The sequence below is a fragment of the Pongo abelii genome, chromosome 6 (assembly GCF_028885655.2).
Source record: "Pongo abelii isolate AG06213 chromosome 6, NHGRI_mPonAbe1-v2.0_pri, whole genome shotgun sequence".
Classification (NCBI taxonomy): domain Eukaryota; kingdom Metazoa; phylum Chordata; class Mammalia; order Primates; family Hominidae; genus Pongo; species Pongo abelii.
This window is the reverse complement of record NC_071991.2, coordinates 99,716,381-99,727,602: the sequence shown is the minus strand read 5'-3', so window position 1 is coordinate 99,727,602 and position 11,222 is coordinate 99,716,381. Positions and strand designations below refer to the sequence as shown.

The window sequence follows — 11,222 nt, the reverse complement described above, 5'->3', positions numbered from 1 at the left end:
CCCCCTTTTTTCTACTTTCATGTTTTAGATGATATACATTCTATTTCTATGATTTTACTGGTTACTTTTAAATATTTTCAACATGTTGTAGAAGATAACCATTCTATTTCTACTATTTTACTGGTTACTCAAATATTTTTAATGTGTACATTTATTAATAAGGCCTAAAGTAGATTAATATTTATACTTTCTTCTTGAATAATAATTGAAATTTAGAACACTAACTCTTGATTACTGTCTCTGGTGTTAGAGTGTTATTATTATCTAGTGTTTTTGTTCCATCTTATTGTTCTATCCCCACGTTTGTCATCATGATACTGTTTTATGAAGTTAATGGCTTTACCCATATACTCATTAGATTTTTTGCCCATTGTTATATTTGCATTTCATGCCTTTCTTCTGATTTCAGTGTTCTTTAGAAGTTCTTTTGTGAAGGGTCCATTGGAAGCAAACTCTCAGTCTATGTCTCAAAGTGTCTTTAAATTTTTTTTTTTTTTTTTTGAGATGGATTCTTACTGTGTCTCCCAGGCTGGAGTACAGTGGCATGATCTTGGCTCACTGCAACCTCCGCCTCCCTGGTTCAAGCGATTTTCCTGCCTTAGCCTCCCAAGTAGCTGGGATTACAGGTGCATGCCACCACACCCAGCTAATTTTTGTATTTTTAGTGGAGATGGGGTTTTGCCACGTTGGCCAGGCTGGTCTCGAACTGCTGACCTCAGGTGATCCGCCCACCTTGGCCTTCCAAAATGCTGGGATTACAGGTGTGAGCCACTGTGCCTGGCCTTAAATTTTTTAGAGACAGAGTCTTGCTATGTTACCCAGGCTGGCCTTCAATTCTTGGGCTCAAGTAATCTTGCCTCAGCCTCTCAAGTAGCTGGGACTACAGGTGTACTACCATGCCTGGCAAAAAATGCCTTTTTTTTTTTTTTGAGATGGAGTTTCGCTCTTATTGCCTAGGCTGGAGTGCAATGGCACGATCTCGGCTCACTGCCACCTCCGCCTCCCGGGTCCAAGTGATTCTCCTGCCTCAGCCTCCCGAGTAGCTGGGATTACAGGCATGTGCCACCACGCCTGGCTAATTTTGTATTTTTAGTAGAGAGGGGGTTTCTTCATTTTGGTCAGGCTGGTCTCGAACTCCCAACCTTAGGTGATCTGCCCGCCTCAGCCTCCCAAAGTGCTGGGATTACAGGTGTGAGCCACTGTGCTCAGCCAAAATATGTCTTAATACTCGTTTTTGAGTTGTAATTTACTTGCATATGGTATTTCACGTTGATAGTTTCTGCTGACTTTCACCTTATGTTGTTCTGTCTATGTGACAGTCTTTTGTAAGTAATCTATGTCCAATTGCCTGAGAAATTTTCCTGTGCTTTGGCCTTTTGCAGTTGCACTATAATGCCATTGATATATTTTCATTTTCCTGCTTGGAACTTCTTGTGCTTTTTGAATCTGAAAAGTGTTGCCTTTCATCAGTTCTAAAACATTTTAGTCTGTGGTATTTTTAAATTTTGCTTTGATTTTATTCTCTTTATTCCTTCCTGGAAATTCTGTAAAGATGTATGTTGGACCTTTTCATGTTATGTAATGTGTCTCTTAACATCATTTATATTTTTCATCTCTTTATCTCTCTACATTTTATCCTGTGTAATTTCTTCAGGTACATATTCATTTGTTGATTCTCTTCTTAGCTGAGTCGCATCTGCTATTTAACTCACCCACTGAGTTTTAAATTTCAATAATTATATTTTTAATTTTCGTGATTTTATTTGGTTCTTTTACAGATCTTCCCAGTCCTGTTTTGACATTTGTCTCAAGAGTTTTATTTTTCTTTTTATGTCTTCATCACTTTAAAGGTTTCTTTTGAATCTTGTTGGAGTTTCTTTTCCTCGTGTGTTTTGCAGTTTTTGATTGGGAGCTTGTTTTTGGAGGGCTTAATCCATGGGTATCTTGTAAGGCCTGGCTTGAATGTGTCTGTGTCTCTTTAGAGAGAATGGTATTTATTTCTGCCAAATGTCCCAGAGTTATTACCAGTGGAACCTCTTTGCACATTAATATATCAAATCCAGTTACAAAGGTAATAAATTCAAATTGGATCCCAGGCATGATAAAATTTAAATCCCAACACACGTAATCACTGGCCTTTGGTTACAAACTGTTTTTTTTTCATTCATTTTTTTTTTAAAAATGAATTTATTATTATTTCTGTTTAACCCAAATCAAAAATGGTCAATATGGTTACAAATTCTTTGAGAGATTTTATTTTATTTTATTTTTTGAGACAGAGTCTTACTCTGTTGCCCAGGCTGGAGTGCAGTCGCATGACTGTGGCTTACTGCAGCCGCAGCCTCCCAGGCTCAAAGAATTCTCCCGCCTCAGCCTCTAGAGTAGCTAGGACTATAGGTGTGCACCACTATACATGACTAATTTTTAAATTTTTAGTTGAAATGGGGTTTCACTATGTTGCTCAGGATGGTCTTGAACTCCTGGGCTCAAGCAAGCCTCCCACCTCAGCCTCCTAAAGTGCTGGAATTATAGGTGTGAGTCACGGTGCCTGGCGAGAGATCTTTTTGATACCAGGCTAGATACCTTAGTTTTTCTTTTGCCAATAGGTCGATTTCTTTTCTTTTCTTTTCCCTCCCCTCCTCTTCCCCACTCTGCTCCCTTTCCCTTCCCTTCCCCTTTTTGGATAGAGTCTCACTCTATCGCCCAGGCTGGAGTGCAGTGGTGCAATCTCATCTCACTGCAACCTCCATCTCCTGGGTTCAAGCAGTTCTCCTGCCTCAGCCTCCCGAGTAGCTGGGATTACAGACGTGTGCAATAATTTTTGTATTTTTAGTAGAGACAGGGTTTCACCATGTTGGCCAGGCTGGTCTTGAACTCCTGACCTCAAGGAATCCACCTGCCTCGACCTCCCAAAGTGCTGGAATTACAGGCGTGATTTCTTTCTAACTGTTTCATAATCCTGGATTTCTCTCTCTCTCTTTTCTTTTTTTTTTTTTCTGACTCAGTTTCAATTACAGTCACGCATTGCTTAATGATGGGGATACCTTTTGAGAAGTGTGTCATTAGGTGATTTTTGTCATTATGTGAACATCATAGAGTGCTACACAAACCTAGATGGTATAATCCAGTATACACCTGGGTTGTATGGTGTAGCCTATTGCTCCTAGACTACAGGCCTGTACTGTACTAAATATTCTAGGCAATTGTAGCACAATGATATGTATGTATTTAAACATAGAAAATGTGCAGTAACAATGTAAAAAAACATTAAAACTGGCACACCTATATAGGGCACTTATCAATGGAGGACTAGAAGTTGCTCTGAGTGAGTCAGTGAGTGAGTGTTGGGTGAATGTGAAGGCCTAGGATATTACTGTACACAACTACAGATAGAGTACTATACTTTATAAACAGTGTACACTTAGGTTACACTAAATTTATTTAAAAATTAAGTAATTGTGCTATGATATTACAATGGCTATAATGTCACCAGACAATAGACATTTTTCAGCTCCATTGTAATCTTATGGGACCACTGTCATACATGCATCCCATCATTGACTGAAATATCATTATGCAGAGCATGACTGTACCAGCTTTGTACAGGCCTGGTGACTTTCTTATGTCTCTGCATGGCCAGTAAAATCTGAACCCATTTTATTATGAAAAGCAGCAACCATCTCAATTGTTCCTCCCTCCCAAGCAACTATAGCATGAAGCACCTTATTATCAGTCTGGGTTTATAAGGATTGGGTCCTTGCATATTTATTTTACTTTCTTGACAACTGAATTATGTTTTTTAAAAATGTTTCTTTTAGCATTTACTGATGTTTTGTGCCAGCAGGATTTCCTGATTTTTTGGTCTACCGCATTTCCAGAAGTAGAAGCCAAAATGTGTTTAGTGCTCTTTCCCAGAAATCCTTTTTTTTTCTTCTCTGAGGAATCCTGTATCTTTAGAAGGAATGTAGTTCAGTTCAACAGACAGTATTGATTGCCTTCTATGTACCAATGACTATTTATGGAAATCATTAGTTTTCTAGCAGAATTCTATCTTCATTCAAAAAATAAAACAAATATGCTTATCTTTCTCACCATCCTTCTGCAACTATCAATTAAAAGGATTACATTATATAAAAGGAGTCAGCAGGTAAGTTCCAGTACTTTAGATAAAACTCCTATATTCAGATGAAATTCTAGCACTTAAACTCTTGCTATTTGCAGAGTATGGATTACCTTATTATTACTAATGCATGTGTGTGTGCACACACATGCGTGCACACACACAGACAAAAGCTAAGTGGACAAGTTACATCAGAGTTCACATTTTTCAAAGTTGTGTATTTTTCTTTGTGTTTAGATTTTCTTCTACCTCAGTTTAAAAGATGTGATAATATGTGGTCAAGTTAGTCATGCCTGGATGTTGATGACACAACTAAACTCACTGTGGAATGCTGTAAGTAGATACTAACTGAACTATGTCTTTACACTAGTTCTTAAAGGAGAATGGACTGCTGTGAGGCCAGCTGTTGTGGGGACACCTTCTTCCATGCTCTGTGGTCACCAGCAGCAAGTGAATTTTGTTTTCTTTTGTCCAGGCACAAGCCTGGGGGAAGAGATAAAAAAGATAATAATGCTATTTCAAGAGACACATCATTAGTATTTTAAAATGTAAATGGTAGATATAAATTAATATCATTTTTGGATTGAAACAAAGCTCCATTTTATTGGATAGTTTGTACTCCATTCTGGTATTATTACTGTGTGCCTACTTCCTTTTCATGAGCATAGACTATATGTTGAGTCCATGACTATGGGAAAGATGTTTAGGGTGTGAGGTGTGCAATGGCCTTTTCATAACCCATAATTTTTGGAAGGGTTAATTCCATTAAAAAGAGAGGATTATGCTGGGCACAGTGGCTCATGCCTGTAGTCCCAGCACTTGGAAGGTCAAGGCAGGCGGATCACCTGAGGTCAGGAGTTTGAGACCAGCCTGGCCAAAATGGTGAAACCCTGTCTCTACTAAAAATACAAAAATTAGCTGGGCATGGTGGCAGGTGCCTGTAATCCCAGCTACTCAGGAGGCTGAGGCAGGAGAATCGCTTGAGCCTGGGAGGTGGAGGTTGCAGTGAGCCGACACTGTGCCACTGCACTCCAGCCTGGGCAACAGAGCAAAACTCTGTATCATTCAAAAAAAAAAAGAGAGGATTGGCCGGGCACAGTGGCTTACACCTATAATCCAAGCACTCTGGGAGGCCGAGGCAGGCAGATCACAAGATCAAGAGATCGAGACCATCCTGGCTAACCCCATCTCTACTAAAAATACAAAAATTAGCTGGGCATGGTAGCATGCACCTGTAGTCCCAGCTACTCGGGAGGTTGAGGCAGGAGAATCGCTTGAACCCGGGAGGTGGAGGTTGCAATGAGCCAAGGTCACACCACTGCACTCCAGCTTGGCGACAGAGTGAGACTCTATCTCAAAAAAAAAAAAAAAAAAAAAAAACACCAGGATTACAAGGATGACCTTAGTGTACCTGGGTGAAGGTATGCAAAATTGATAAGAGCAGAGGTTTTTAGAGTGGCCAGGGCTGATTGATAGATAATATTGCTAATATTGTCAGCTAACAGTTTATATTTGTGAACACCCAATTTCCTGTGAACAGGCAATTTCTCATTGCCTTCTGAATAAAGTTATTGTTTGTGCTAAAAATGCTGATTATAATTGTGTCACATGTGAACACTCACAAATAAAAGCAGAAATAGGAGGATGGAGCAACATACAATTGTGGAAAGAGAAATTTGCTGAACATAAAGTGGTGTAACTTCCTATCCTGGCTTCGTTCCTCACTGCCATGTGCTTGTAATGCTCTTGGTCTTTATCCAGTGAGGTCTCTGGGCAGAAGTGTTGGCTTTTTCTAACTCCTGCCAACTTCTGCAAGACATTTCATTATCTAAATATTGTATATATTCTTTCTCCTCCAGACCATTTGGATTCATTTTTTTCTTCTTTATAGGTTTTCCAAAGGAAAAAGCAACATCCCCAAATATCTGTAACATAATTTAGAGATTTATTACTTTAAGCCAGTGGTTCTCAAAGTGTGGTCCTGGAACCAGTAGTATCAGCATCACCCAATACCTTGTTGGAAATGCAAATTCTTAGGCCCCATCCCAGACCTACTGAGTCAGAAACTCTTAGGGTAGTAAACAGTAATCTGTTTTAACAACCCACCTAGATGATTCTGATGCAGGCTAAAGTTCGAGAATCACCGTGTTAAACCAAAAATAAAATTAAGACAGGAACACCTAATTTGTTAGCTAAGATAGGTTTGGTAAGATGAAATCAGTTCTTTTCTTGCCATTGTTGCACAGAGTGAGAGTAGTGCAACCAAGAATGGGATGGTGTCCAGATGCGACGCAAAGATGTTGAGTTAACTTATGAAGCTAGAGCCCCTGACACCTTCTCAACTCCTTTTAATTTCTTTGAGTTAAATTTTAGAGCTTCTACAAAATGGCACCAGGCCTCCTATTCATAGGTCAGTCTGGAGCACGTGATATCAGTCCTTCAATCATTAGCAATAAGGAGGGGTCGTGAAGTCAGCTATTGACTGGACTTTAGACAACAGGGAAAATGTTGCCACTGAACATTGGTTGATGGCATAAATGACCATGTTTGTTGATATTAAAGTATCTTACAAGAAACAGATAAGAGAAGTTGTTGGGGGATGTATGCTTATTTACTTATTTTTTATTGTTGGCTGAGACCTCTCCCCAATGTCTCTTTGGAATGAGAAACACAAACATGTTTCAGGTTAAAAAATAGTACTGTGACAAAAATAGTACATAAGTGCCAGCCTAGGAGTTCATATTAGAAAATGCCAGAGTGTATATGTTTCTGCATGCATGCAGACACACTAAGAATGTCAAATATGATTTATGTGTTGTGTATTTTAGTCCTGTTCCATGCTTTTTAAAATTTATGTACTCCATATTTTGTGTGCTTTGTCGTGTATTTTTGAAGTAATAATAGTAGCTAATATTTCTTATATGCCAGATGCTACACTAAGTAATTTATTTGCATTTTCTCAGTTTGTCTCTGCAGCCTCCTGAGTTAGGCACTGTTATTTTTCCCATTTTACAGATGAAAAAAAACTAAGCCTTAGTTAAGTCATAGCCAACATGGTTAAATGGCTAGGATGGGATTCAAATTCTGATTTGTCTGACTACAAAGTGTGTGCTCTTAATTATCAACTATTTATAAGGGAATGCCAGGTCTGCCATTTGCCTTTCCCCTAACTGGCAGCATAGAATTTCTCCTCTTAAGGTTGTTTTACAATGATATAACTTTGAGCTCTGAGACCCAACTCCCATAAAACGCTTGGCATTAACGAGTAATATTCATGAAGGGTTTGGGTCCAGTAAGTCCTCTAGATACTGTGCATTTTGTCCCTGAATTGAATCAGCCAATCAGAGAGCAGCACACTTGGACTCTATTGCTTTGGATTTTCTCTTTCTGAGTTGTGCTTTTTTGCCCTGAATTCAGCTTTTGTCCAGTGGTTTGTTGTATGGAAGTCACTCAATTTATTTAATCTGTCTCCTATCGAAAGACATTTAGGTTGTTTCCTATCTTTTGTTAATAAAATCCTGTGGTGAATATCCTGTTTCTCAGTGTTGCATTGTATATGTGTATGATTATATCGGCAGGATAAATTCTTAGAAGTAGAATTGTTAAGGCAAAGGTTGGATTACATTTATAATCACAAAATTGGCCAGGCATGGTGGCTCATGCCTGTAATCTCAGCACTTTGGGAAGCTGAAGCAGGTGGATCATTTGAGGTCAGGAGTTCGAGACCAGCCTGGCCAAACTGGTGAAACCCTGTCTGTACTAAAAATACAAAAATTAGCCAGGCATGGTGGCAGGTGCCTGTAATTCCAGCTACTTGGGAGGCTGAGGCAGGAGAATCACTTGAACCCAGGAGGCAGAGGTTGCAGTGAGCCAAGATCGTGCCACTACACTGCAGCCTGGACAACAGAGAGAGACTCTGTCTGAAAAAAAAAAAAAAATATATATATATATAGTCACAAAATTGTATGGAGTTACGGAGTACCTTTTGCCCCCAAATTTCCTTAGCTCCATCTATTTTTTTTTTTTTTTTGAGATGGAGTTTTGCTCTGTCACCTAGGCTGGAGTGCAGTGGCACAATCTCAGCTCACTGCAACCTCCGCCTCTCAGGTTCAGGCAATTTTCATGCCTCAGCCTCCCAAGTAGCTGGGTCTACAGGCGTGTGTCACCACGCCTGGCTAATTTTTGTATTTCTAGTAGAGACGGGGTTTTGCCGTGTTGGCTAGGCTGCTCTTGAACTCGCAGCCTCAAGTGATCCGCCCACTTTGGCCTCCCAAAGTGCTGGGATTACAGGCATGAGCCACCGTGCCCAACCTCATTGTGGTTTCAATTTGCATTTATCTGATAATGATGCGGAGCATTTTCTCATCTGTTTCTTGGCCACTTGTGTTTCTTCTTTTGAGAAGTGTCTGTTCATGTTCTTTGCCTATTTTTATGGGGTTGTTTTTGCTTGTTGATTTAAGTTTCCTATAGATTCTGGATATTAGGCCTTCGTTGGATGCATAGTTTGCAAATATCTCTCTCATTCTGTAGGTTGTCTGTCTTCTCTATTGATAGTTTCTTTTGCTGTACAGAAGCTCTTTAGTTTAATTAGGTCACATTTGTCTATTATTGTTTTTGTTGCAATTGTTTTTGGGGACTTTCTCATTTCTTAATGCATTTTGTTTATTCTTTTTAGATTGATTTTTCCACAGTGAAAAATGTGATTCCAGATAAATATATAGTGTCTACTTTGCAAAGGTGGCGTTTAAATGTGCTGCGTTTGAATTTTCGTGGTTGTCTTCTCCGACCCAAAACTTTCAGATCTGTCAGTAAGTATGTTCATTACAACTATGTATCTTGTTTTCCTGTATTACAATTAAACAAATATACAGAAAAGGTCATAAGGATACCAATTATAACCATTTAAAAAGTGTATAATATAGTACAGCTCTTACTGTATTGTGTGCCCTGGGAGTTGGTTCTTTGTCTATTCTTTTTTTTTTTTTTTTTTTGAGACAGAGTCTCACTCTGTCTCCCAGGCTGGAGTGCAGTGGTGCAATCTTGGCTCACTGCAACCTCCGGCTCCTAGGTTCAAATGATTCTCATGCCTCAGCCTGCCGAGTAGCTAGCTGGGACTACAGGCATGGGCCACCGTGCCTGGCTAATTTTTTGGTATTTTTAGTAGAGACAGGGTTTCACCATGTTGGCCAGGCTGGTCTCAAACTCCTGACCTCAAGTGATCCACCCGCCTCGGTCTCCCAAAGTGCTGGGATTACAGGCATAAGCCACTGTGCCCGGCCGGTTCTTTGTCTATTCTTGACTACTCTTTTGGGGTCTAGTATTTGTATTTCTATGGATCATCAATTTTTTCTACTAAAAAATATAAAACATATTCTTATTTTTAAAAAACTAACAATAGACAGTAAAGCCATCTTTTTTCACTTCCCTCAAACTTATTCACTTACTCAAAGGCATCCAATGTTATTAGTTTTCTGTCTTACTAAAATACATTTCTATATATATGATTAAAAATACACAATTTTACAACATGAGTCATATTGTTTTATATTTTCTTTTATGTCCTGAAAATCTTTCCATGTCAGTACATATAGATCCACTAAATTATTTTTACGTACTGTAAAATTATTTTCTATGTTATAGATGTAACATACTTTATTTAACCTTCTTCTTTTTGATGGACATTGAGATTATTTCCAATTTTTTCCAGACTGACTGCTTTGTACTTCCATTGTGATATTTGTCTTTAACCTATATATCCTTTAACCTATATATCCTTTGAGGTGCATTTTCTATCATATAAGTATTTCTGGAAATGAAATAAACAATATATTTCAAAAAAGTATACATTCATATTGACTCCAGATAGAATGTCATATACATGTACAAATACCAGTTGGATAAGTCTAAAGATATTAAAGGGTAAAATGAAGTTGCATGAGAGAGCTATATATTATATATAAAATCTAATACCATTTGTATATAACTTTTCAATTTGCAAAATTATATATATTTTTACCTTTAATTTTGAAATGATTTCAAACAATATATATTACTATAGATTTTTAAGTACACACACATATAGTGACATATAAAAAGCATGCATGAGAAAGAAAAACTCCAAATGCAAGACAGTGGTTGTGCAAATGGATAGAGAGAGTTTAATGGAATGGGGAAGAAGTACACAAGGAGTTTCAACTGTGTCTGTACATTTTTTAGTGAAAAAAGAAATTATGCAAAATGGAATAATTCTGATTATTGCTGGTGCTACACAAAGCTGTAGTTTTTTGTATGATGTTATTGTATCTGACCACGTATTAAGCTCTCTTCTTGGTTTTAATAGTTTGTCAATTGATTCTCTTGAATTTTCTAGGTAGACTGTCATATCTGGGAATACTGACAGTTTTATTTTCATTCATGCCTATTCTTATATCTTTTCTCTTTTTCTCATTTTATTACATTGCTTAGGACCTTTTTTTGCAATGTTGAAAAGTAGCAGGGATATTCAGGAGCCTTGTTCATGGCTCCTTTTTCATATTTTTCATGAAAATAATGTTAATATTGATACGTCTTTTAATTTCTGGGATACATCCTGTATGTGGATATAATGCTGTTTTTACCTTTACAGCAGCTGTGTCCTGCATGTTCCTCATTCTCTCTGGTCACATCTGCCTTTGGATTTTTAGGAACTGTTTGTTTCTGATCCACCAAGGCCATTCTTGCTTTGTCTTCCACGCATGTTATACATTTTTGAAAAAAAATTCATTCTTGGATTTTGGGCAGGTGAGAGAAGCTGAACATGTGCTTAGTCTGCCATTTTTAACCAATTTATTATGTTTGTAGTAATAAAAAGTTAATAAAATAATTATAAACCTTAAAGTGTTAGCCACCCAAATTTGCCCTCTCTGTTTTATTATTATTATTATTATTATTATTATTATTATTATACCTTAAGTTCTAGGGTACATGTGCACAACATGCAGGTTTGTTACATAGGTATACATGTATCATGTTGGTTTGCTGCACCCATCAACTCATCATTTATATTAGGTATTTCTCCTAATGCTATCCTTCCCCCAGCCCACCACCCCCAACAGGCCCCAGT

At 38.0% G+C, this 11,222-nt stretch overlaps 1 protein-coding gene across 22 annotated transcripts in view; it reads left to right on the top strand.

The window, feature by feature from the left end:
* FBXL13 (F-box and leucine rich repeat protein 13) overlaps positions 1 to 11,222 on the top strand; it is a 277,460-nt gene that overhangs the window by 105,539 nt on the left and 160,699 nt on the right. For all 22 annotated transcript variants that reach the window (XM_054559623.2, XM_054559618.2, XM_054559619.2 and 19 more), the window contains 2 exons: positions 4,358 to 4,453; positions 8,796 to 8,928. In XM_054559623.2, coding sequence (XP_054415598.1) covers positions 4,358 to 4,453; positions 8,796 to 8,928 — 229 coding nt within the window. The remainder of the gene's footprint in view (positions 1 to 4,357; positions 4,454 to 8,795; positions 8,929 to 11,222) is intronic.